At 49.5% G+C, this 27,458-nt stretch overlaps 1 protein-coding gene across 1 annotated transcript in view; it reads left to right on the top strand.

The window, feature by feature from the left end:
- The first annotated feature begins 17,902 nt into the window (after nt 1–17,902).
- MMP17 (matrix metallopeptidase 17) overlaps nt 17,903–27,458 on the top strand; it is a 74,031-nt gene continuing 64,475 nt past the window's right edge. The window contains exon 1 of the mRNA XM_064168391.1: nt 17,903–18,107. Coding sequence (XP_064024461.1) covers nt 17,979–18,107 — 129 coding nt within the window. The 5' untranslated portion in view covers nt 17,903–17,978. The remainder of the gene's footprint in view (nt 18,108–27,458) is intronic.

The following is a 27,458-nucleotide window of genomic DNA, read 5'->3' as shown; positions in this document are numbered from 1 at the left end:
AGCATCTGCCCGTGCTGTCTCCTGTTTCTCTAGGAAGCTGCCACCTCCAAATTCTGTCTCTTGCTTCCCACCCACACTGATTATTTTTTTTTGATGGAGTCCAATCACAGCCAAACAAACCTCCCCATCTGGGCCTGTTGTGTGTGCCTGCCCTCCCCCCAGCCATGCTACAAGGGCTTCAGAAGAGATGATTTCTTGTGCTGGATGGCAGTTTGGTGCTGGGTCTAACAATGACTAACCAGGCTGCAACCGAGTTATTCTCCATCCCAAATGCACAGGAACTTTGGAGTGGTCTCAGGAGCATCACCTGATGAACTTCAGCCCTGTGGCATCTGAGAAGGTACAAAACCTTCCCTCAAAACACCTCTGATTGCCTGGCTATAAACTAACCCTGATTGTATTGCTGGGACAGGCTGTCCCTTCTTCCTCTGCAATGCTGCCCGTCCTGCCTTCTGGGCTCACCTTTGGCATGTGCTGGCTGATGGCACAGCATAATGTTGTGCTGTGAGGGTGCTTACTGGGTGCAAGCCCTTTCCAAATGCTTCACTTGCTGTCTAGCTGCGAGCAAGGCTGTTATGACAGAGCCAGGTGCCTGGCAGCTCCTGGGCTCAGGTGGGCACAAGGAATCCTGGCAATCGTCTGGGCACTCTGTATTTGCTTGTGAGTGGCTTAAGAAGGAGGAAATGACTGTAAGTGGTCAAACTGTGGGAGCTGGGCCTTAGAGATTTCAATTGCCCAGCACAGCACTGCCAAAGGAGGCCAACTCCAGCTCCTGGTATGGGGCTAATGGCTCTGACTGGTGTGCAGAGCTGCAGTGCTCCCTGCATTTAGCAACCCTTTGAAAGCACTGTTCCTTCATAGCATCCTCGGGGCTCCAGCCAGCCTCCTGCTCGTTATGGTGATACACAATGGAAATATTCTTGCTTTCTAGTTGGCTGCAGTCAGCCATTTGTGTTTATGGCCCATCTGGGAGGGTGGAAGTCTTCTCCCCGCTCTCCTCTTTAACCTCTTTTCAATCTCTTTGCTGACAGCACATTCAGCACCTCTTTCCACTACCCACAGGCAGTTGCTGCTGAAATTACATATCTCTTACTGCAGCCTTTTGGAAATCAGTGGTTCTGGTTTAACTGTTAAATCTTTGTAGCTGTCCTTTAAGCCTCCAAATGAAGGAGAAGTGGTTTGTTTTGCAAGATTACTTAAAAGCAGGGGGGAACAGAAATGATCATGGTTTCTCTGGCTGTTGTGGGCAGTGGGTTGTCTGGTTGGGGTTGGTTTTGGTGGTTTCTACAAATAAAGACACTTTGTCTGTCAAATTTCCAATTGATATGATGCTGGTCCTCTCTCCCTCTAAGGGATTCAGTGCCCAAAGGGTCTTTCCCACCTTTAAAGTCTCTGCAGCAGCCCTTGATGCTCTGTTCTCGAATCAAACATCAGAGCAAAACAGACAGGCAGGCCATGGCTAAGTTTAAAAACAGTTTTGTATGTTCTGAAATACCTGTCCTTAGGCATGTCTGTGGAGCAAGAGGTGGGATGGTATGAGGAACTGCAAATCAGACCTCCCCAGGCCTCTTCTTTTCCAGAGAGAGGGCATTTTGAAAGCTAAGGAAACACTATGTCTAGGTATAAAGCTTTTTAGAGACACGATGGACTTCCCACATCCAGTATCTGTGTGCAGAGCACAGGATGTGAATGGCAGATGTCAGGAGAGCAGCTTATTTAGTTAACCCTTCCCACAGTACTGAAGATATCCCTGATCCCACAAGAATCATAGAATCGGTCAGGGTTGGAAGGGACCACAAGGATCAGCCACTTCCAAACCCCCTGCCATGCCCAGGGACACCCTACCCTAGATCAAACTGGCAAGAGCCTCATCCAGCCTGGCCTTAAACATCTCCAGGCATGGGGCCTCCCTGGGAAACCCTTTCCAAGGTTTCACCACTCTCATGCTGAAGAACTTCTTCCTCACATCCAGTCTGAACCTACCCATCTCCAGCTTTGCTCCATCCCCCCCAGTCCTGTCACTCCCTGAGAGCCTAAAAAGTCCCTCCCCAGCTTTTTTGTAGCCCCCTTCAGATCCTGGAAGGCCACAAGAAGATCACCTGGGAGCCTCCTCTTCTGCAGACTGAACAGCCCCAACTCTTTCAGTCTGTCCTCGTAACAGAGCTGCTGCAGCCCTCTGAGCATCCTCGTGGCCCTTCTCTGGCTCCAGAGAGATCAGTGGAGCTTCAGGGGAACCAGCAAACACTGGTTTGAATGAATTCTGTTCTGATTTCTACTTCTGGGGTGTTTTCCCTTTTCCTGAAGTGAAGCACAGTGTTACCTAGGTTTGGCTGGTGCTCTTGGTGAAGCATGTGTCCTTTTGGAGTCCCTTGAGGCTCAGGGAAAGGGAGGCCGCAGGGCTTGGAAGGGACCTCCATGGATCATCAAGTCCAACCCCAATGTTATAGAATCATGGAATGGTTTAGGTTGGAAGGGACCTCAAAGATCATCTAGTTCCAACCCTTCACCACAGGCAGGGACACCTCCCACTGGAAAGTATCCTTGGCCATGGTGTTGTGTATGTCAGGCTTCTTTCAGCAGCACTTTTGGCTTAGTTTTGGTGGGTGGGTGGTGGGGTTTTTCTGTGGTGGTTGTTATTTTTGTTGGCTGGTTTGAATTTTTTGGGTGTGCTTTGGTTTTGGGGTTTGTTTAGTGGGTTTTGGGGGGGAGTGTTTGTTTGGGGATATTTTTATCCTCTCTATTTGTCCTTTCTGGTGCATCCATCTCTGCCTGTCCTTTAACCATAGCTACGCTGTCTGAAAGAGACACAGGAGGACTCCTGGCTGGTGACTCCTGCTGCTATGCAGGATCATGTCAGGGTTGGCTCATCTCAAATGTCCTGCCCTGCCTCATTACACTGAGCACATCCCCTCCAGGGGCAAAGCTGGGCATGTCTCTGCCCCAGTGCCACCAGTCCAGTGCCTGCTGCCCTCTGAGCATTGCTCCAGGAGGGACAAGACAAAGCCTTCTTGCAGTCATTGTCTGAGTCTACAAAGTGTTGCTGACTGAAGGAGTCACAGAGCACGTAAACTCCTGTGCTGAACAGCCATTCTGGTACAAATTAAATTGCAAGTACTAATAAGCCTAATTGCATCAGACAGCAATTAGTATGGCTTTACCATCAGGAGATAGCTGACTTGTGCTGGGCAGGGGAAAGCTGTCTGCATTGAGCTCCCAGGGGATGGCTCTGGTGGGATGAGGAAGCATTTGGGACAATGTGCATCACTGTGAGGCAGGAGGTGGCTGTTCAAGGTACTGTGATGCAGCACACCCATCTCAGAGCCCCTGCACCTGTGTGCATGCAAGTTTCTGACAGCTCCCAGACATGGGATGCAGATAGCTGCAGCACAATCAGCCACTGGTGTGGCTCAGAGCCAGGGTATTTCTTGGAAGCAAGTGGATCTGAGATCCCAGATCTTTAATGCCACAGGCACATTACCATCTTAACTAAACTTGACTTTTGTCTTTTGTCTTCCTGGCACTTAGTGCCATGGTCTCTGGTTGACTGGATAGGGCTGGGTGATGGGTCGGACTGGATGATCCGGGAGGTCTCTTGCAACCTGGTTGAGCCTATGATTCCTCAAGAAGCCTCTGAGAAACATGCTGCTGCTGTCAGATCTGGGTGATGGGGATGCTGCTGGCTGTGCCCAATCTCACACAGCATTTCCAGGCTCAAGTGGCACCTCCTCGTCCACCCTTTTCATCCTGCTCCCGAGCAATGTAGCTGCCCATGCTCAGGACACAACCAGGACAATAATGAGTGGAGTGGGACAGTTCTGAGCCTCCTGTCCACTGACAGCTGTCTTCTGAGAGCTCAATGGAAAGAGTTCAAGTCTGAATCATTCAGCTCTGAGGCTTTAGAAAACCCCAAACTCAATTGACTGAGGATTTGCAAGAGCTAGACCCTAGCCTCCTCATTCAAGCTTTAATAATGCAGGGAATTAGTGCTAAGGTATTAAGACAATTTAAAAATAATAAAACATTCCTCTAGTGAAGCTTAAAAAAAACAAACCAAAAAGTCATTGGCTTGTACTTTGATTAAGCACAGAGAGAGGTTGTGTATGAAGCATCCCTTTGGACATCTTGCCCCTATAAGCAGCGTAATAAAAGTTTGGTTTATGTAACAGCTTTGCAATCTATGTAATGCACTTTGCTCTGCAGTGTGGACATACAGCTGAGCTGTGCTGTGATTGCCAGAAGCTGTGGTAATCTGTTATTCTGAGGACACAAGGGGTAAATAAGAGCTTTTCTGTAAAGCAGGGGAGTCTTTTCAGTAAGACCTTTAATAGAGCAGGGAGATCTTTTGCTGTATATACCTGGGCATCAGTGCAAACAGGAAGATTTACTGGTAGCTTGAAGCCAGAAGGTTCATAAGCAATTTATTTCCCAAGCACTGTGCTGCTGCATATGTTTGTTCTTGGAAAAGCCCTGAAAGGTTTTCTTTTTTTCCCCTTTGTTGTTTTTTTATTACCAGTTTTGATGCTGTTCTGTCTGCAGCTTCAGCTTCTAATGCGACATGCTTAGGATCCAGGGAGTAAAAGGAGACATTAAAGTTGAATCCTGAGAAATAATTAAGTTCCAGAAGTTGCTCCACAAATCATGCTGCTGTTTATTTTGCATGCCTCTGAGGTACAGTCACAATCCTGCCAGCCTGAATGGCACTTCCATTCTTAACCTTTCATTATGCAGGGCAAGAGTGGACTAAGAGAAGGATGTTCCTCTTGGGTCTTTGCCTTGTGTTTCCAGTAGTGAAGCATTCCTCTTCCAACAGCCTTTGGCCTTGATGGAAGCTACCATGGGAGAGAATAGCCAAAGAAGCAAAAGATGAGTTTTCTCACCAAGATTATCATAGAATCAACCAGGTTGGAAGAGACCTCCAAGATCATCCACTCCAACCTAGCACCCAGCCCTATCCATTTAACCAGACCATGGCACTCAGTGCCTCATCCAGTCTTCTCAAACACCTCCTGGGACAGCGACTCCATCACCTCCCCAGGCAGCCCATTCCAATGCCAATCACTCTCTCTGACAACAACTTCCTAACAACATCCAGCCTAGACCTCCCCCAGCACAACTTGAGATTGCATCCCCTTGTTCTCTTGCTGGTTGCCTGGGAGAAGAGCTCAAGCCCACCTGGCTACAACCTCGCTTCAGGTAGTTGTAGACAGCAATGAGGTCTGCCCTGAGCTTCCTCTTCTGCAGGCTGCACACCCCCAACTCCTTCAGCCTCTCCTCACAGGGCTGTGCTCCAGGCCCCTCACCAGCTTTGTTGCCCTTCTCTGGACACCTTCCAGCACCTCAACATCTCTCTTGAATTGAGGAGCCCAGAACTGAACACAGTACTCAAGGTGTGGCCTGACCAGTGCTGAGTACAGAGGAAGAATAACCTCCCTCGTCCTACTATATTTCATAGTAACTACGCTCTCCAGCCTGGCTTCCAGCAGGGAGGACTTATCAAGCAAGTTAACCTTTCTTGGCAAAACTACATGCAAAGTAAAGTCTAGAGGTGGCTGTGGAGAAAGGACCCTTGAAAGTGTGAATTAAATGCACTGGAATAGCTTTGCTGGAGAGAGGCAGCGTTTTCCCATTAGGGCACTAGCAAGGAAGCTGAGCAGCACTGGCAGCTGTCATTTGGTTGTGCTTAGCTCTGCTAAGGGCCATGTTAACTCTGTGGGCAATGTATTTCCAGGAGATGAATTGTTCATAGCAAGAAAAAGGCCTGAATTTGCAACACTAGCTCCAAAAATATCCATGGGCTTTGCTGAGGTTTCAGAACAGGTTCCACCCTTGCCAGCTGGACTTTGTAACTAAGTGGGCCAGGGAAAAACTCCTGCACATGCAGTTTGGGAGGTGTTTAGTTCTGAATCCAAACATGCAGCTCAAACACCCCTTAAAGGTTCTCTGCTTGTTGAAGGAGAAGTTGAATTTGAAAACTGAGTCTCAAATCCCCTTATAGAGGGTAGGCAGCTGGGGCTGCATCTGTGTGCATGCAGCAATGGCTGCAGGCTGACCTTAGAATCATAGAATCAACCAGGTTGGAAGAGACCTCCAAGATCATCCAGTCCAACCTAGCACCCATGAAGACCTTAAAGGCAAGGTGAGGAACAGAAGAAATAAAACACAGAAAGGCTAAGAAGACCATCAGGAGGCTCTTACCCATCCTTCTGCCCTAAGACGGTCAGCCATGCCTGAGTTGGTACTGAGTCTCTTGGTCTGATGGTGGGAATCCCACAGCCTTCCCAGGCAGTGGGGTGTGCTTCATGATCATCACACCTTCCCATGATGTTTATCTTGCATTCTCTCTTTCAACATCCTTTCTGCTTGTCCTATCTTCATGACCTTTTTCGTTCCTGTCATCTTTTCTGGTACAATTTCCCCTTGAAAAGATGGATCTGGTCAGTCTTAAGCTATTTCCTATGATCTTTAGCTCTACAGAACTAGAGGGTGAAGGACACCTGGATTTATCTGGAGTTCAAACCCAAGACTCTTAGCACCTTAAATAGTTGTTGCCCTCCAAGAGGAGCAGCCAGGGCTAGGAAGAGAAAATTGAACGTGGCAAGGAAGAGGAAATACCACTGCAGTCCCCTTTACAAGGCATTTCAAGGAACTGGCATACAAGAAGGGTTGGGCAGAAGAAGAGTTCTGGGGTAAACCAGGAAAAGGAACAGCCCAGAGAGCAAAGTGAGGACCTCAGATCAGAGCAAGCATCCCTGATGTATCCTGTGCAGTTTGCACAGGGGGCACTGCAGCACAGCATGCAGCTGAGGGCTGCTAAAGCATCCCTCATGACTCCCTAAAGGAAAGCACTGCATTAAAAGCCTTGCTGACCTTGCCAGCAAAAGCCCCCAGGTGGCTGAGCCAGAGCTCTAGAAAGGTTGCCAATCAACATGGCAAATGTTGAAAGATGATTTGTGGTTAAGTTTAATTGATGAGCTGTTCTGCCATTATTAAAGTGCCTGTCTGCTCCTGTAGGGTGGGTGTGTGTGCCCATGTAATGGATTGCTGGCTTTCGATGTGTGCCTGCTGTGGTCTGACCCCAGCCAGCAGCTAAGCCCCTCCCAGCCCAGGGTGAAAAGTGAGGGAAAGTTGGTTGAGATAAAGACAGTTTAATAGAACAAAGCAAAAGCTGTGTGCACAAGTAAACCCAGCCAAGGAATTCATTCACCACTCCCCATGGGCAGGCAGGGAGGCATTCAGCCATCTCCAGGGTAGCCAGGCTGCAGCACATGTAGTGCTTACTTGGAAAGACCAAGGCTGTTACTCCAAACATCCTCCTCTCCTCCTTTTTGACCCCAGAATGAAGATCACATAGTGCTTCAGGTTGGAAGGGAGCCTTGAGGGTCACCTTGTCCAACCCCCCATTGCAGTCAACAGGGGTATCTTTAACAAGATTGGGTTGTTTAGGGACCCATTGAGTTGGACCATGAATGGCTACAGGGATGGGGCTTCCACCACCCATCTGGTAACCAGTGCCAGTATTTCACTACCCTCATTGTAAAGAACTTAGTTCTAAGGCATGACCTAAACTACCCTGCTCTAGTTTAAAACCAGTTCTCTTTGTCTCATCACCACAAGCCCTTCTAAACAGTCTTTCACCAGCTTTCTTGGAGTCCCCTTCAGATACTGAAATGCTGCTGTGAGGTTTCTCTTCTCCAGGCTAAACAACTCCAACTCTCTCAGCCTGCCATTGTAGGAGAGCTGCTTCAGCCCTCTGACCAGTTTTGTGCCCCTTCCCTTCCTGTGTGGAGGACTCCATAGCTGGACACAACATTCCAGGTGAGTTCTCACCAGAGCAGAGTGGCAGAATTGCCTCTTTTGACCTTCTGGCCACACTGCTTTTGATGCAGCCATGGGGCTACAAGTTTACACTCTGGCTCATGTCCAGCTTCTTGTCCACCAGCACCACTGAGCTGTTTTCTGCAAGGCTCTCTTGCTCTCATCCTTCCCCAGCCACGATTGGTACTGGTGAGGATGATGCATATGGCATGGAATATCCCTTTGGACAGCTGGATTCAGCTGCCCCTTCTGTGTCACCTCCCAGCTAGTTGTGCACCCTTAGCCATGAGGGGCAGAAAAGGCCTTGGCTCTGTGCAAGCATTGCTCAGCAGTAACAAAAACATCCCTGTGCTACCAACACTGTTTACAGCACAAATCCAAAGCACAGCCCATACTGGCTGCAGTGAAGAAAACTAACTCTACCCTAGCAAGAACTAGCAAAATGTCATGGTTTGTTGTCTTCCTGATTGGCAGAAAGCACAAACACTCATTGAAGCAGCATGTAAGAGCAGGTCAGAGGTTCCATAGATTTCTGAAGCCAAAGGACAGTGTATTGTGTTTAAATAGTATTAAAATGTCTTTTTATTTTTCCTCTGCTGGGAAGCTCCACCAAATACTAGTTTGTAGCTTTTAATGTCATTTTGCTTTATGTTTTTCTGTTGGGTTGCTTTTTATTAAAGCTTCTATGTGCTCTTTCTCATTAATTAACCTCCTGACTTCTTGCCATTGCTTAAACAAGATGGTGCATGAAAGGATGTTGATGCTATTAAAAAGCAATGGGATCAAGGATGGGGATGCTGCTAGAGGAGAGACAATTACACTCCAGCTTGCTCTAACACAGCAGCCTGGCCTGTCCTTCTGCCTGCTTTGTTGTTACAAGGCCTTGATTGAGGCATTTCTGTATTGGGGGAAAGCTAAGTCTGGAAAACATGTGCCTCTTTTGTACTGTTTCATAATGAATGGGTGCTAATGCCCTGAACTGCTGCTGAAAGGAGTATGTGATGCAGCGAGGAGGCAGCTGTGGCCAGTGTGCAGTATGGTGTGTCCTTGTGTTTGCTTGGTGGCAATGTGGCTGTGAGCTGAGCTCTGGATGTTACAGAATGATAAGGGTTGAAAGAGACCTCTGAAGATCACCTCATTCAACAGCCCCACTAGTGGAGATGGACCTGGACCTGGTTGCGCAGCAACACATCTGGGTGGGGTTTGAAAGACTCCAGAGGAGACTCCACAACCTTTCTGAGCTTCCTTTTCCAGCATCTTTACAGTTAAGAAGTCTTTCTTTAAGCTCAAGTGAAACCTCCTGTTTGTAGCTGTTGCCCCATGTCCTGTTACTGGGTACAACTGAGAAGAATCCAAGCTCATCACTGCTGTTACTTCAGTGCCAAGGGACTCCTGCAGCAGATTAAGACAGCCTTGTGTTAGGTGCCTTGCACACGTGTGGAAAAAAAGAGCATCTCTCTTTCGGGAGGGAACAAAAAGAGCTGTCTTACCCAGGAGAAGATCCAAAACAAGGCATGACTGCAGGCAAGGGAGATAAAGGAAACTGCAAAACAACATTGCTGAACTTCTTGGTGCTTAGTTGTGTTGGAAAAGATACACCAGGGAGGGTTTTGATCCTAGAGAGTACATAGGAGAAGGCAAGATAGAACGGCTGGGTTGGGTTTGCTTAGGAGGCAAAATCCCCCAGGCAGAAGGGGCAGTGTGGAAGAAAGTGAGAGAGCCTAGCAAAGGAAAAGCAGGGCTGCTTTCACAGCCGCCTGGGGGAGGGAGCTGATTTCTTGGTGCTAAATGAGTAATAAAAGACAAAGCAGAGCTGTCTCTGGAAGCCTTTGAAATGGAGAAGAGCAGTTTAAGTCTGATCTGCTACACAGGATTCAGCAGAGCTGCTCGGAGAGGAGCGGTCAAAGCAGTGGGCTTGGGAAACAGCATTTGTTAGAGGTACCTGCGGGAGTGTGAGTGGCAGGGGAGATAAAAGGGGTTTACAGTGGAGGAGAAGCAAGGTGGAGAGAGCTGCAGCTGTGCGGGAAGCCAGGGAAAGCTGCGGCTTTCAGCTGTAAAGTGGGAGAAACCAGCACGTTTTAGAACTCGTAGCAAGTTGGAGGTTTAAGTTGTTCGCCGACTCAAGGGGAGATGGTTCGCTCTGTCTTAGCCTGCGGAGCTGGAGCTGGCACACAGGCGTCCAAGAGATGCCGGAGAACGTTTGTGCCGCTGTGTGATTATGCAGAGAACAGGACTACTCTGGCCAAGAGCTCTGCAGGCATCTCTGCGGCATCCTGCCACTCTGGAGCCCTGGCCCCAAGCAAAAAGACTGGTTTCCCCATTCCTTAGAGCTTTGGCTTCCCTCCTTTCATATAGGTAGTGAAGAAACGTCAGTGGGTTGTTTTTTCAGTAGAAGAATAGGGGAGCAAAAGAAGCTGTATAGCCCCAAACCACCTGTAAATGCCCTACTCCCCTTCTCTTTGATTCGTGGTTAAGAAAAACTACTCAAGGTCCTGTGAATAACATATGTGTAACAAGGTGGCCATCGGTGGTGCTGCAAGAAGAGTTGATTTCCTTTTTGGTTTTGCTCTGTTTTGGCTTGGGTTAAGGTTTTTTGCTTCTCATTGATCACTCATCGATATGAGACAAGAACATAAGGAGCTTAAGTTGTGTCAGGAGAGGTTTAGGTTGGATAGTAGGGGGAAAAAAATCTCTACTAAAAGAGTGCTCAGGCATTCATAGAATCAAGCGGGTTGGAAGAGACCTCCAAGATCATGCAGTCCAACCTAGCACCTATTGGAATAGGCTGCTCAGGGAAGTGGTGGAATCACCATCCCTGGAGGTGTTAAAACATGTACAGACACAGAATTTCAGGCTATGGTTTAGTGGGAATGGTGGTGTTGGATTGACAGATGAGCTTGATGATCTTGGAGGTCGTTTCCAATTTTAATGATTCTATGATATGAATTACAAGTGAGCAAATCAGCTTCTAATAACTTTTTTTCCCATGGCTACCAAAGCTTCTAGGAGAACAGCAGGGTGATATCACAGACGCCCTCATTCCCACACTTCACAGCATAAATTGATACACCACTTGAGCTCAGCAAGAAGCTTCTGCTGTGTTTGCCCCTGGGGAATGCTGCCTGTGCCACCAGAGCAGTTGCTCCTGGCGAGGGGCCACCGCATCAGCCTGGGCACCTGCTTGCTGCAGCACCACAGCTTCTATCTCTATAGTGGATAGGGGAGAAAATTATCATTTCTCAACTTGGCAGCCCATGAGCATCTGCAGTGATAAAACAGGGCAGAAGAAAATCTAGAGGTTCTACAGATAAAATCTGCTGCACATTTAATGCAAAAGGGTATTTTCAGTGTAGCTGTGTAATTGGGAAATTAAAGTGCCTGAATGTTGCCATACATGCTAATTACACTACACCAAGAGGGGAAAAAAAAGAAGCCTTCATCTTGCACATAGCACATACAGTTAGAAGATTCTAAATCATAGAATCAACCCACTTGGAAGAGACCTCCAAGATCATCCAGTCCAACCTAGTACCCAGCCCTAGCCAGTCAACCAGACCATGGCACTAAGTGCCTCAGCCAGGCTTTGCTTCAACAACTCCAGGGATGGTGACTCCACCACCTCCCTGGGCAGCCCATTCCAATGGCAAATCACTCTCTCAGCTCACTCTAAAATCACACTCACCATCATGGTGTGCAAAGGCAAAGACCTTTCCAGTAGGTGGATTTTGTTTGGCATGCTTGTGGAAAGAAAACAAGCTGAGTGTGTGTGTGCTTACAGGGTTTTGCCAAACACAGACATTAACAGGTGAATGAGGGAAAGGTGAACTTACAGATCAGCTTTCCCAGCATTATTTGTTTTGCATCAAAGTTTTGTGCTACACAAGACTGTAAGCAGCACAGTGTATAGTTACCTGCTATGGCAGGGGGGTTGGAACTAGGTGATACTTGTGGTCCCTTCCAACCCTGACTGCTTCTATGATGCTTCTGACAGTCAATCACAGTTCTCTGTATTTCGTTGTTGTGCAAAGCAAATATTTTGGCTAAAAGGTGTTGAAATGCTGTTTTAACTGAGTCATTCATTTGTGGCAAATGAAGCATAAGAAATGCATTTTGGAAGCTACACTTAACAGAATTAAAATCATCATGCTGTGCCTTCCTTCAATAAATTCTATTCAGCAGCTCTCCACGGAATGAATGGCACAAAACCTCCATCTACCCCCACTACTGCTCTCACAAAATGACTGAGGGGTTAAACCTGTGCCAGGGAAGTGGGGTTTTCTTTTTCTTTATTTTTTATTGACTGAAAAGGAAAGGGGGAAAATATTTGCAGTTCATTTTGGTCTAAACTAGGTTCTTCATACTGCCTGACTGCACTCTGTAGCTGCAAGGAGCTGATGGCAGCCATATGATCTGCCTCGTTACGTTGTGCACAGCTTCCACCTTCCCAGGAAGAGATCTACTTTTATTACATTCATTTGGTTAAAGTGATGTCAGCCTAATTACTCATGTGCTTAAAGTTGAGCATACATCCTACAACGGTCTGAGTTTTAGAGCTTCACTGATAGCTCTTTGGGCCTTGATGATCAAGCAGCATTTTATTGGAGGAGGAGTCTCATGGAGGAAAATCACAGAATCAGTCAGGGTTGGAAGGTACCACAAGGAGCATCTAGTTCCAGCCCCTCTGCCATCCCCAGGGACACCCTACCCTAGAGCTGGCCACAGCCTCAGCCAGCCTGGTCTTAAACATCTTCAGGAATGGGCCCTCAACCACCTCCCTGGGCAACCCATTCCAGGCTCTCACTGCTCTCATGTTGAACAACTTCCTCCTCACGTCCAGGCTGACTCTCCCCATCTCCAGCTTTGCTCATTTCCCCTCAGTCCTGTCACTCCCTAGTAGCCTAAAAAGTCAACCCCCAGCTTTTTTTGTAGGCCCCCTTCAGATAGTTGAAGGCCACAAGAAGGTCAGCTGGGAGCCTCCTCTGCTCCAGACTGAACAGCCCCAACTCTTTCAGTCTGTTCTCGTAGCAGAGCTGCTGCAGCCCTCTGAGCATCCTTGTGGCCCTTCTCTGGACATGCTCCACATCCCTCTTGTAATGGGGGCTTCCAGAACTGGATTCAGTACTCCAGGTGGGGTCTCAGCAGAGTAGAGTAGAGAGGGAGAATCACCTTCCTAAAAAATGAAATTCTTAAAGGCTCTTTCCCTGCTCTTTGAACGTGGCATGGTTGTGAGGCTTCTTTGGTATTGTAATTTGTGACAGCTTTTGATTAATGTGTGGCAAATTGCCACCTTGTCTTTTAGAAGTGCTTGCTGAAAACACTTATAAATATGTTAGGGATTACTTTGCCCAGCTTTATGGTACAGACAAAGCATCTACTCCTGCAGGGTATGCAATCATTCACATTGCAGGTTCTTGCAGGGTATGACTGGTTCTGAGGTGCTGTCACCACCTAGATGCTAATAACTAATCTCTGGGTAGGTGGTGAAATAGAGCAGCCATTGACAACTGCAGAAGTAAGAGGCTGGAAAATTCAGTGGGATCTGGCCACCTAAAAACTCTGAGTTTTCAGTGGGGCTGTTTGTTTGTTTTTCTTTGGAAAAATCTCAGCCAGATCTGCAAAACTGTTCAGCCCTACCTGTGGCTGTGCTTCAGTTCCACTCAGAGGAAGGTGCACAGACCACAGCCCTGGACTCCAGCCCACACCAAAGCAGCTGAGGTGTGAGTTGGGATTCTGAACTGTGAGCTGAGGAGCTTCATTGAGCAGGACCAAGGATGCTGCCCACCTAACATCCAGTAATTGGAACGTTGTCCCCTGAAACTGATTGTTGAGGGCCCTGTGTCAGCACAGGAGAGCAATGGATGGTCTCCTTGCCCCCGTGCACACCTCTCCCTTTGCCACGTGTAGAGGAGTCAAGGCAGCACCTGGGCATTTAAAGTTACAGATAAAACTGTCCTGACCATCCAGTCCTTTGTGCAGGCAGCAAACCCAACCTGTGCTAAGAGAGCTCATCTCCAGGGGACTTGTTACCATCTGCCATGAAGCAACTGGTTCTAAAGGACATTTGAATCATAGAATCAACCAGGTTGGAAGAGACCTCCAAGATCATCCAGGCCAACCTAGCACCCAGCCCTATCCAGTCAACCAGGCCATGGCACTAAGTGCCTCATCCAGGCTTTTTTTGAACACCTTCAGGGACAGCAACTCCACCACCTCCCTGGGCAGCCCATTCCAATGCCAATCACTCTCTCTGTGAGGAACTTAGAAGTTTCAATTTGGGCAATGCTGCTTGTGAGCCCTGGCTCTCATATCTATAGCTACCCTAATGTTCCAGTCCTCTCCATTAAAGATTGTTACCAGGAGTGGAAGATGCAGGACAATAATGCTTTCATGTTGCATTTGTCTGTTTGTTTTGTTGGGGGGGTTGTGTTGTTTGGGACCATCTGCTCCACAAAAAGCTAACCTACCCCAAACAGAGTGAAACTTATTCTTGGGATGCTGGAGGCTGTTTGAAGGGTAGCTGGCAGGAATCTGGGCTTCTGCATGGTGTTCCACTTTGGTGGGATGAAGCTGGCAGCTTTGGTCAAGTCTGCTGCAGCAAAACTTTCTCCAAACACCCAAAATCACAGCCCTGCTTGTATGTAATATGTGTACATGAGAAACTGCTCTGGGGAAATTATTCCCTTGCAATAAGCACTTGGTAAAGATGGGTACATTCTTAGATTTAGTACCACAGGAAAGAATCTAAAAGGACTAAACTACACATGACATGGAACAGCATTTTCCGTTTGCCCTGCTGTCAAACTGCTTAAAACACCTGGTCTGACAGAAAACCACAAAGATTTTGTCCCTGATGTGCTGCTGTGTGAGGATGACCTAGGAGGTGAAGGCAAAATGGTAGCATGTGCCCTAAAATCTTGACACCCCTCCCTGAAGTTAAGAACAAAATTCTTCTACCTGAAATGGGCTCAGCCTTTATTTTTGGTCTGACAGCTAGCAGGTTGCCAATGCCAAATCTTTATCCTTTGTTGCCCTCACCTGCAGAATGGGATTAAAGGTCAGAATGGAGTCTGCAGCATCTTCCAGAAACACAAGGAAGGTAGCTGAAGTAGCCTTGTTGCTACAGAATGATGTGGCTGATGCAGGAGAGGTGGAATTGCAGATGTGTAGGACCAAGCTGTGCAGGCTGTCCAGCATGGGGACCAGGCTAGTGTGCAAACTATGCTATGCAGGGGGACAGAACAGTTTGGTTTAGGGTGGGTTTTTTGTTTGGTTTTGTTTGATTGGGTTTTGGTTTGTTTGTTTGGGTTTTGGATTGGTTGCTTGGGGTTTGGTTTGTTGGTTGGTTTGGGTTGATTTTGTTTGGTTGTTGTTTATTTTTCACTGTGCAGTCATAAGGGAACACAGTACCCCTAGAAGGCATTTCTAGGTGCTGAAGAATTTATCAGTGATAACCCCAACCTCTACTCTGCCCTGGTGAGACCTCATCTTGAGTACTGCATTCAGTTTTGGGCTCCCCAGTTTAAGAAGGACAGAGATCTGCTGGAGAGGATCCAAGGATGATTAGGGGACTGGAGCACTGCCTGATGAGGAGAGGCTGAGGGACCTGGGGCTTTATAGTCTGGAGAAGAGAGGACTGAGAGGGGCTTGAAAGGTGATAAAAATCTGAGGGCTGGGGGTCAGGAGGCAGAGGACAGGCTCTGCTCACTTGCTTCCTGTGATGGACAAGGAGCAATAGGTGTAATTGCAGCACAGGAGGTTCCACCTCAACACAAGGGGGAACTTCTTTACTGTAAGGGTCACAGAACACTGAAACAGGCTCCCCAGAGAGGCTGTGGAGTCTCCTTCTCTGGAGACTTTCAAGGCTTATCTGGATGTGTTCCTGTGTGACCTGAGCTAGATGCTATGGTCCTGCTCTGGCAGGGGGGTTGGACTCGATGATCTCTTTGTGTCCTTTCCAATCCCTGACACCCTGTGATCCCAACCCCATTTCATGTCCTTTACGGAGGTCACTGAACTTGCACTGGCAGTTTTCACCACGTCAAGGCTGTCACAGCAGAAGCTGCTCACCCTGCAGCCTTGTCCTAAACTCTGGGATTTTGAGTCACTGCTGCATGCTCCTCCCAGCCCTGTGCGCCTGTGCTGCCTCTGCTTTCCTCGGGAGGATGGCTTTGATCTGCCCACAGTCATGTCAACTGCCAAGAGAAATGACCCCTAATAAGAAGATATTCTGGAGCTGCTTAGCAGGAAATTACTAAGTGTGATGTTGCTAAGCAATATCGGACTGGTCTGACTGCCCGGGACAGCGCTTCTCGGCTGGAAAACGCGGGGCAGGTCGAGGGGTGTTGAGTGGCTGCTGCCTTCTGCTCAGAGCAGTGGCTCTGAGGGTACATAATAATGCTCATCTCGCCGAGTCTGATGTGACGGTGATCAGCGGTGAGGAAGAGATATCCCCGAGAGCAGCAGCAGCTGTAGGTTGGGCAGGGCAAGGCGGGGGCAGCAGGAGATGTACAAAGGAGGAGTGACTCCTAGAAATAGGAGAGGGGTATGTGGAGAGAGAACTGCCCCACGGGAGACGGAGATTTTGCCACCAGGTGGTCGTGGGTATCTTCGGAACCAGTGGATTTTGCTGGGCTTCTTAAGATGAACTTTGCTTTATTGAGCGGCAAAGCTCTCCAGATAAGAGTTCTTGAGCTACGAGGACAGGTAGCTTTGAGGCACTGAGCCCATTTTATCCAGGGTTTTTTCCATTTGATTTCTCTGATGTTGGAGCATTAATTTCAGCCCAGCTCAAGGGGACACTGTGTAGCACAAACTTGCCTGCAGGAAGCAAGGTCTCCCTGTCAATTCTCTTTAAGCAGTTTTTCTGAACAAAGGTTTTTTTCTTCTTTCCTCTTTCACTGCTTGGCTTTTATCCTGTCTGATATTAAACACCTCCAGGAGCAGCTACGGTTCATTGCCGAATTAATCTATTTGTGCAGAAGGTGTCATACCGACGCCCGTTACAATTCTGCCCCAGTAGCAGCTGGCAGCGATTTTTCGTCTTTGCCAGTTCTTCACTGAAAATAAAAGAGTATATTTACAGCCCCCATCTTAAAACATCTGTAAAGAGAATTTCCAAAGCTATTGAGTGTATTAATGTGATAAGAGGAATTGGGGAACACAGATGCTAAGTATGAAGTACATTTTCATCCTGAACCGGCAGGAGCTGGAGATGTCAGGGTGTCCCCTGCCATCTGGTCTGTCAGAGCATGTGGCAGATACACAGCTCTCATGGGAGGACACGCTGCAGAGGCTATAGGAACCCATCGCGCTGTTTATGGGGACAAGCCAGACAGTAGTCTGGCTGAGACTAGCTCTCAGTCGGAGATGCACCCATCAGTCTTTACCACAGCACCTTAAAAACCGCGGGAGGATGAGGCTGGTACTTAAAGATGCGATGCTAAGAAAAAAGCGTATCGGAAACCTGAGGCGTTTCGGCCAGTCACCGGTACGAAGCCGGGAGGTGACACAATCAGCTCTCAGGAACCGAGTCCCCGCTGCGAACCGCGGACGCGCGGGGAGAGGGGCCGGTGCTCGGCGCTGCGCAGCGGCCAGACCGCGCTGCACCGCCCCCTCCCCGCCGGAGCCCCGACACCGCCTCCCTCATTAGCATCTTTTCCTCCTCCTCCGCCGGCCGGGGGCAGAGGGGTGCATGGCAAGAGCGACGGAGCCGCGGCAGCCCCGGGCAGCAGCCACTACCGAGCCGCGCTTTGCTTCGCGGCAGCGCCCGAAGCAACTTTCTTGCTCCGCGGGGTGCGGGAACGAGGCCATGTAATCGCGCACCCGCTGCCCTGGCTGCGGAGCCTCCCCGGCAGCGCGGACAAGGACCAGCGCAGAGCGGTGCCCGCTCAGGAGTGCCAACGCGGAGCGGCACCTCTCCGGCGGAGCGGCGTGAAAGCGGAACCTCCCCGGCAACGTAGCGCGGAGCAGAGCGGAGTCTTCCCAGCGGAGCGGGGGCAGGAGCGGAGCTCTCCCTATCTCGCCTTCCCCCCCCGGCGGGGCCGCAGCCCGGGGGGAGGGCGAGCGCGGATGCGGCGCGGAGCTGGGCGGCCCGGCGGAGCCCAGTGCGGGGCCGGGGCCGGGCCCTGCCGGGGCGGGCGGCGGGAGGCGCGGGGTGCGGGGGGATGCTGAGCCCCCCCGCCCGGCACCGCGCCCGCCGCCGGGAGATGCTCCTCGTGGTCGCCCTGTGGCTGGCGTGGCAAGAAGCCCCCGCGGCGCCCACCCCCGCGGCGGACGACATCACCCGAGGAGTTGTGAGTTATCCGCGACCCCCTCCCCACCCGCTTCTCTCCTCTCCCCCCTTACCCAATACCTGCCCTTCTGGATCATCTAACCCCCAGCCTCTGGGCATCGGTGGCCCCGCGGTGCCGGACGAGCTCCGGCAGCTTGAAATGTTCCCAGTAGCCCCTACCTTTGCAGCCGGTGCTCGTCGGCTTGTAGCCGTCGTTCGGTGCCCTTTCTCCCCATCAGTCTCTGTGTGGTGTTTTCCTTGCACCTGGTAACTGCTCACCCGCTCTGCGCCTAGTGCCCTCCACCGCATACCCACTGCTTGGAGCCCTTTGGAAGCCCGTGCTTCCCCCGTACTTTACACCCGGTACACGGTGCGATCCCTGTGCAACCACTGCACACTCCTCTGCACGCAGTGAGTGGTGCCCTCCCCGTACCCACTCTTGCGTCCCCCTGAACCCTGGCGCGGTGGTCCAACTTGCGCCCAGCATCCGCGGGGTGGTGGTCCCAGCAGCGCTCACACATGGCTGGTGGTTTCTCAGGCGCCGAGAAAGGGCTGGCCTTTCTCCAGGGCTCTCTGCCTGTGACGGAGCCACTCGAGCTCTTGCCAGCCAGCGGGGTACAATGACACGTTTGGAGTAGGAGCCATACCTGAGGACAGGAACACGCTCGGGGATGTGTTAGGGGCTGCTCCGTGCCGGTGGCAGGCCGAGGATTGACTCCATTGCGGTGGTGTGCGCAGCTGAGCATCTTTGTGGTCCTGCTTCTCTGCTCACAGGTGCCTGCTCCGTTTGCAGGGAGATGATAGGTTTTAGCAGGCAATGAGGGCTTAGGTCATGTCCTTGCTAGATTACAGTGCCAGCAGGTCTGTGCAGCTTCACACCAGCTCCTCTGAGTGGGGACATGGAGGCTTTTCTCTTGGAGGGGTAAAAGTTTCTTGTCGCTGGTACCAGCCATACCTCGGAGAAGCCGCATGGCTACATCACATCCGAGCGTTGGAAAACTGGTTGTGCCTGGGCACGGGTGAGCAGTCCTGGGTGAGCCCAGCAATTTGGATAAATTCCCTGAAATTCAGCCACTTTCAAAGTGCCACCTGTGAGCTGCTGTGAGGAGGAGGAGGCGGATTTTCAGGTTACCTAAGGAGCAGACCTCACACGGAGCAGTGTGTCAGGACACTGCTATGGAGCCTCAGCTGCCAAGCCTTTGCTCCAGTTCGGTGTTCAAATGCCTGTTGGGAAGGACAAAGTCTGTCTTTCCCCATCAGCTCGAGGCAGAATAGAGAATGTGGGCAAGATGAGGCACATCTGCATCAATATGATGCATTTGCTTTCCTCTGTAACCAAACGTTGGAGCCGGGATTAATATTTCATGCAAACGGCACGGGGATGGATGTATTCTGCCCCAGTCAATTTGCTTCAAACTTCGTCTTTGACCTGCTTTTACCCTGGCTACCATACATGCTGCACCCGTCTTTTACAGGTTAAATGTTACTCAGGGGGGCTTATTAGTGATCACTGACATCTTTGAGGCATTAAGGTACGTTTTTTTTTTTGTCCTGGACTGGATTTGAGTAGTAGCTAAAAACCGTGCTGAAGAGCTGTGTCTGCCTCGCAAAGCAAAAAAGAGATGGTGAGAACAGTGCAGAAGTGGAGTGCAGGAGAAAGGAATTACAGAGTCCTATGTTAAGACTAAGGCTGATTTAGACTGGGAAGTACAGAGAAGATGATGTCAGATGTGATCTGGGGTGATTTCTCCCCTCGAGCTTGTGTGCTTGCTGGGGCAAATACATCTCTCTGGCTCGAGATGGTGCTGGTGTGATTGTGAAGGGGCCGACTGTAAAGCAAGGTTGTGCTTCTGCCCTCTAATGAGCATCAGGCAGCAGAAAATGCCAGGTATTTTCAGAGGTGTTTGTCAGGAAAATAGTCCTGTGTGGGAAGTGTGAGCTTTAAGAAGAATTATTTGCCATCCACTTTATGAAGCAACTAAGAAATTAAAGATCTGTGATGCATTTCAACCAAATATTTGAAAACTAGGAAGCATGAAACCATGGCAATAGAAAGCTCCACTAACCTTTGGAAATTATATCCAGCAATTCTCTGCAGTAAATAGAGCACAATGTCAACAGAGCTTTTACATCCCAAATCCCCCCTCTTGCAGCCGAGAGGCTTTTGGTGCCAAGCAGGACCATGCCTCTGAGCTGCGTCCTGCACTCTAGTCCTGCTAGAGGTTTGTTTGAAATGCAACAGTGGTGCTGGGCCAAATTAAAGTTCACCAAAATGAGAGAGGACTATAATTCAGAGGCAGTTCTTGTTAGAGTGCTGCCCAAAGCAATATAACATAGAATGATTCTCCAGATTTCATTACTAGTGGAATATCCTGCCCAGTTTATAAATCTAACTTGATTATTAATGTTTTTATTGTTCTCCATTAGCTGCCTTTACAAAGAGAGCATAAAATAGCAGATGAAACAGAACTTGACTTGAGTGATTTCCCCTGAATTTTAGTGTGTGGCTTTTGAGATTTACTACTTTGCATTTTACACTGCTGCCTTTATGGTCCCCGTGCCCCTCCCCACGCCCAACTCTCCTCACCACAGTGCCCTGCGTTCACAAATTGCATCTTTTTATGGCTGTTGGGCTTGAGTGTCTCAGGGGCTCCAGCAGCAAAAACTTCATATACATTAGTAGTAACAGAGTAACGAGAGCTCTCACTTCGTTGGGCTTTGAACGAGGTCTGAAGGGAGGTCTACCTTCAAGTTTTATTTTTCAGAAGAGCTGGCAGAGTAGAGTCTGTACACTGAAGGTGGTGACCTGGGGGACTGCTGGTTTGGAATGGAGCTGGCTGTTAAACAGGCAGCTCCTGCCCACGGAGCTATGTTACTGCCCGTTGCAGGTGTGGCAGCTCTGCACTGGAACACAGGGCACTGGGCAAAAGCTGTGACTTGAGGATGGGCAACTCTGAGCAAACTTGGACCTGAGGCATATGCTTTGCCCTGTCATGGGGGTTGCAGGACAGGAGCTGACTGCAGAGATGGTGGTGATTAGCATCACCATTATCATCTCTTGTGGGCTCTGGTGTCAGTGGCCAAGGGATGCAGGAGTGCCAGGAAAGTTTGACTGCAAGACACAAAAAAAGGCTGTGAGCTGCTTTTTCTTGACTCTGTGGTCAGGGGTGATGAGGAAGGTCTGTGCATGCCCCCCAGGCGTTTCTCCAGCTGGGGTTTGCTGGGCATTCTTGGGGGCTTGCGTATAAGTGATGCCTCTCTCGGCGTCCTGCTCACAAAGCCTGTCTGTGTTATTCCCAGAGAAGTTGTTCCCAGGGGATGGATGCATTTGCATTCATCGGTGGAGACCACAGACCCACACCCCCTCTGCCGCCGTCCCAAGCGGCTCTTTGTTCAGGGCAGGGCCCTCGTCTTTGTGGCAGTTCTCATTTGAATGACAAGGATGCGCTTGTGGGGAGAAACGGGGTGGCACAGAGCCCTGTGACACTGTGCACCCCCCGGGCCAGGGGGATAGACAGAGGTTCCTCTGTGTCCCCACATCAGGAAGCTGAGTGTCAAGTCTGTGCCCTGCATCTCCCAGGTGCCGAATTTCCAGGCAGAAGCCTGCCCATGCCCGGGGAATGGGCTCCTTCTTGATGTTCTTGGGGTGCTTTTCCTGCCTGCAGGAGGGTGGGAGCCTCCTGCTGCTGTCACTTCCAGATGCTTATGTGTAGCTGCACATCTTAGTTCAATCGCCCTCCTGCTCTCACCTGCTTGGGTATCAACCAGGAGCTCTCCTAAATTGCTGCATTTAATCACCAGGGATTGGGCAGGTGTCCCTGAGACACGGTTTAGCTCCTGATTCAAGGCTCGTGATAATTAGCCCTCTGAAAGTAAAATCTCATAGTATAGAAATAGGCTGTTCCTTCTATCAGGAGAAACTACCAAACTTGTAACCTTCTGTTTCTGCTAATGGGGAAATTAAAAATTGATAATCCCAGCTGAAGCTTCATTCAGCCTTCTAAAATGGCAAGTCTTCTAGAACAAAATGCTCAATAGATTCCCTAAACAATTGAGGCATTCAGGCCAACAGCATTGGAGAGAGGAGCTTTGCTTGGCCCCTCTGTCATTAAAGCCCTCATTCCCTTCCTGTATGGAGCATCCCATATTCATAAATTCCCTACAAGAAAGTTAAGCTACCATGCTAAAAATAAAAGAAAAAGAAAATAAAATTAAGTGCTGCTGGTTACATTTTAAGGTACCTCTTGAAGCCAAAGTACAATGCAAACTACACTGGATTGTCAAAAGCTGGCACCTTTCAAATAGGCTCCTATGAAAGCATTTAATCTGGTATTAAAGCCTTGGCTGGTTTGAACCACCACTTGCCTTTCAGATTTGAGCACCTCAGCCCTCCAGATACAGTAATGCAATTTCCATCTGGCTGGGCTGCTATTGTGGACCTCGTGTGAATTACCCAGGGTAGTTAAGCTAAATTACCTGCTTTAATGAGCTTCTGCCTTCTGGAAGGGTTCAGAACAGGTGGGTGAAACCCTGCTGTCACTGGAGACTTCCCCATGGTTTATGCCGGGGATGAGCAGATAACCTCCCACCGTGATCTCACTCTTCATCCTTGAAAACTGCAGCAAAACACTGGGGGAGTCGAAGAAGTTCCCCCAGCTTGGGGCAAAACCTTCCCAGCCAGGCTCCACCATCCGTGGTGGCAGTGTGCAGTGGAACTGCACCTCAGCACCTTTCTGTCTCCCTTAACTCCTGGGGACTCACAAGGGTGGTTGCTGCCCGTGTGCACTTACCTGGCTCCTTCTGCCACATGTCGTTACTCTCCCTCATTACATTAAGCGTGCAGTGAGGAGTGGGAATTGCAGCCTGTCCCGTCCCCTGCCTGGCTTTGGAGGCGGCTCTCCAGCTTGGCATCTTGGTAGGACCGCGCATGTTGGCCCCGGTGGGGCCACGAGAACGATGCAGATGTTACACGAGTGATGTTGTCACAAAACCAAGGCAGAAGGGGGTAGGCTTGGATGTCCCCAGCACCCTGTTTTGTCCCTGCAAGTCCATCAGTGCCAGTGGTGGCTCGCTCTGATTCATCAGCAGGGCCACGGGCTAATGTCTCATTATTTACTCATTGGCCAAAGTGCCGCAGGAATGGGCTGTGCAGCTCTGGGAAAAGGTCACGCTGTGGCTGAGGGAACTCTTGTTTCTGTATGCTGTGCGAGCAGGAGTGCACCCTGCATGGCTCTCGGGTCCTAGCTGGCCTTGTGGAGGTGACAGCACGGGAGGGCTAAGTCCTCACATCTCTGCTGCCAATCACCAGCTGATGCTAAACGCGGCGACCCCATCGTTGTTCTTTAAAGTGTCTTGTTCAGAGTAAAGCCGGACTTGAAAGCCAAGGATTTGCTTTCAAAATAACCTGAGATCTGACAGCAACAGTTCTCAGAATGCTTTCTTTAATCAAAATCACTTTAAATGGGTAGATTTGGGAGTTTGGGAAGCTGTTGCTGCTGCGCGCGTGCAGCTGCGTCTTCTTTGTCCCAGATTTTTATGAGGATTGTCTCGGATTTCTAGGTCAGAGAATTAAGAGATTTGATGTTATATTAAAAAAACCCACAACAAACCACATATGCAAAGTTAAATCCAGCGCAAAACAAAGCAGGCATGCGGGGGCGAGGCAAGAAGCTGCTGAAGGACTGGAGAGTTTTAGATGAGCGTTAATGGGAAAGTGCCTTTGACAATAGGTTTGCTCAAAGGAAGGTCCTGATTTGGGGTAAACACCAATATTCACCCAGGAGGGCCATCTTCAGATGGACCTCTTGGCAGTTTGATATCATAGAGAAGGACCTGCTTAAATCTGAGGAATTTCCTGCATTAGGCTAAACCATGTGCACAGAAAATGGTTCTTCCAAGCAATCTGGAGGTGATCCGCAGGGAAAAGGGTCTGAATACAGTGACTTGGAAAGTGGCAGCGTATTCAGGAGTTGTATATTATTTTCTTAAGAGAGGGTTCCTAACTGTCAGTGGTCAGATGGAGTTCTTCACACCAGCCGACGTGTTATTTCCTCCTGACAATATTGATCTTTTGGATGAACAAAAGCAATTGTACCTCTGTCACAAGGTCCTTGCATGAAGCTGATGGACGTTTAGATTATGTCGTCTTGTCATTTAACAAACCCCAACTGGCGTCTCCTGTGGTTCAGCTCCCGGCTGCTGGAGGTCACCTGGCAGCTCAGACATTGCCCTTGCATCCTGGGTTTGCTCTGCAATTCCAGTGTCTCACACATCCCACTACAGCTGTACTCCTCCGGGGATTCAGGACAAAACATTCCCTCATCCAAAATATCAGCAGGAGATAAGAGATCTGCACTGCTTTGTCCACAGCTTTGTCTTCATTTGCAGAGGTTGCCTGTCCTACACCATGGTGAGGGCATTGAAAATGCATTCAGTTTTCTCAGGGCTCCCATACCAAACCACCTGGCTCTGGATTTTTCCACTTCCCACCAAATATGCCTTGCTGGAGATGGGAGACTACCAAGAGATCCAAAGGGAACGTTATGGGTTGTTGCTAGACTTTGGGAACCTCACTGCACCAGGCCTTTTTGAGAGCAATGCTGGGACCAAGTGAGCAGCTGGACCCTGGAGGGGACCTGAACAGGGTGAAAAGATGGAAAAGACTGGAAGAGGTTCCCATGAGATCCCTACTGAGAGAAAAGCCAGGAAACACTCATCTGAGGAAGCATGCACTTAATTGGCAGCTGTAGACCACAATACTGCCAGCTATAGGCTACACTGTTTGTTCTCAGGCTTTGACTGTGTGCGTGTCTGTCAACCCTTAAAGAAGATTTGCTTTTCTCACTGAGCTGTTGGCACATGCAGAGGCCCTGCTGCTGGTATTGTGGCTGAAGCACATCTCAAGAGATAGGCTTTCACGCTTCTCTCCAAGTTGAAGCTGTGGCTGAAGAGCTCAGTGTCTCTGGCTCCCCCCAGCCACCCTTGAGGCAATGTTTTCTCAAGGAGCTATAATTACCAAAACCTTGTAAGCCTGTTTGGCCCAAGTGTGTAACACAAGAAAACGTTCCTTTTGTCTTCCCACAGCTCCTGGGAAGCTCGCTTATAAGATCCCAAGGAAAGCCCAAGGAGCAAAACGATACCATGGATGCTAGAGACAATCCTACCATGCCTCCAGATCTAATTACCTGTAAGCTCCGGAGCTGATGAATTCAGCCTTTGGGGAAGGGTGTCAGGTCTCATTTATCACTGAACAAGAGGAAAAACAAAGCAGTCTCTTCTGTTTCACTCAAGCCCACCATGTGAAGTCTCCTCCACAAACACTACATCCACTCAGCCCTGTGTCCCCACTGGTGCTTGGCTGAGGCTGCACACTGTGGGGAGCTCCCACCAGCCCACAGGCATGCTCCCACCTTGGTACTTGTGTTTACTTTGGGGTTGCTGTCATGCTTATAGTGTCCCTCTGGCACATCCACCAACAGAAGGGCAGCCAGTGGCACTGCTCCAGGAGCATCTTTACACCCTTTGATAAATTCTCTCTATTAAATTGGCTTTTATTTTTCTTGTTTGTTTCCCATTTTTTACTTCTTTTTGCTGCCTGGCAAATTCCCCATTGCTGTTTACCAAGCCATGCTGTCTCTACCTTTGCATCCCTCATGTCAGAGATGCATTTTTGCTCAAAAGCAAGTGGAAATTGGGTTCACTAAAGGGAAATCCCTCATGAGATGGCAACATGTTGTATAGAAAGGCATAGCTGAAGAGGGGTAGGTGGTTTGGGATTTTCACTGTATTTTCTTTGTGCTGTAGAAATGTATCCTTCAGGTCTGATGAATGAGACTCTACAATGAGGAATAATCTTGCATGGCCTCAGCCAGCACTAAAGTGTACAGCAATCTAGTTCTTCCTGCTGGGCTGGATGCATGTCATATTTCATGACAGGATGACAGGCCTGTCAGAGGATCTGTTGCTGTTTTGGTGTCTCTAATATACCTCATGCTTTGGTGCCGCTCACTCGGTGTCCAGCAAGATCAAGATAATCTAGAGGAACTCAGCTGTCACATTCCAGGGTCTCATCTGGGCAGTGAACAGAGTAACAGTGATTTGATGGCCTATAAACTGATCTGGGTTAAGAAAAAAAATCACTCAGGAGGATGCTAAAGTTCTCTTTCTCTGCCTGAAGTTCAGAGCACCAAGTGTCTGATCTGCCAGGCTTTGAGGCAGGAGATGTAGTTGTTGACCAAGCTCTGAGCACTGAGCCTCTAGTAGTCAAAGGCTTCCCCTTCATGAAGGGTATACAGTCCAGCCTGGAGGTGGGTGGCTTTGGTGGGGTGCTCTGCTTTGACTATTGCTGCAGCTCCCTGGGGTTAGGTGCAGCTTGAGTGACTTCATCTGAGCAATGGTTGCTGGATCAGCGCTGGGTAGCATTTGGCTCCTAAGAGCTGCTTTGTTTCCCATTCAGCCCTGGCAGTGTGGAGGATTGTGTGGTTGTGATATGAACATAAATGCAGCTGCCAAGTGTCCTGGTTTCAGTGTCCTACCCTTAACATGTAGATGGTGATGGCATTTGTGTGTTATTAGGCTGTACCATGGCAAGGTCCTGGCAGCGCTGAGTCCTGTTGCTGCTTGTGATGCTGCTGGCAGCCAGTCACTGAAAAGGAGCACTTCAGGGACTTGGGCTTGTCCTAGCTGCAGCTGCAGGATGCAGCTCTCCTGAGTGGTGCCCTGAAGTGAATTCTGCCTTATGGACATTTTAGAGCCCTGTGTTGTGGTAAGAGGTGTGTGAGGTAGAGAAAAAAGCTGGGCCAGATTTTTTCATCCATGCTTCTGTTACTGGGGAGAGTGTGTGTGTGTGCATTACTTTTGCTGGTTTGTCTCTTTCCAACTGGACCTTTCTTTGCATCAGAGTTTGGATCCAAACAGCAGCCAGAAGAGAAGCTTCAGAGGGTTCATGCTCCTTGCCTGAGCTCTGGACGGGGATACAGAGGTTGGAGGAGATGGGTGACAGTGGGTGTCCCTCTGCACTCACCAGAAAAGGCCCGTTCTCCTCTCTGCAGCCACCCAGTGTTAGCAGAACTGTTCCAGAAAGTCACCTTTCTGAGCAAAAGGAGTTTCTGAGCAAAAGGACTTACACCAAAGCCTTGGTGAGGCAGGGCCCCAGAGCCGAGATCTCCCTGCCTCCAGCCTCTGCAGGGAGCTCCCCTGGGAGATGTACATCAACCGGTTTCTTTCTGCAGGCGAAGCCCCAAGGTGAAATGTGGTGCCCGGACCCTGCGGGCAGGCTCTCGCACCGGGCAGGCACTGCTCGGGGACACCGGTGTGTCCCCGTCGGTGTTGTGCCGGTGTGTCCCCGTCGGTGTTGTGCCGGTGTGTCCCCGTC

This window comes from Pogoniulus pusillus, chromosome 30, assembly GCF_015220805.1.
Source record: "Pogoniulus pusillus isolate bPogPus1 chromosome 30, bPogPus1.pri, whole genome shotgun sequence".
NCBI classification, from domain to species: Eukaryota; Metazoa; Chordata; class Aves; order Piciformes; family Lybiidae; genus Pogoniulus; species Pogoniulus pusillus.
The sequence above is the reverse complement of the archived record's forward strand: the minus strand, read 5'-3'. Positions and strand labels throughout refer to the sequence as shown.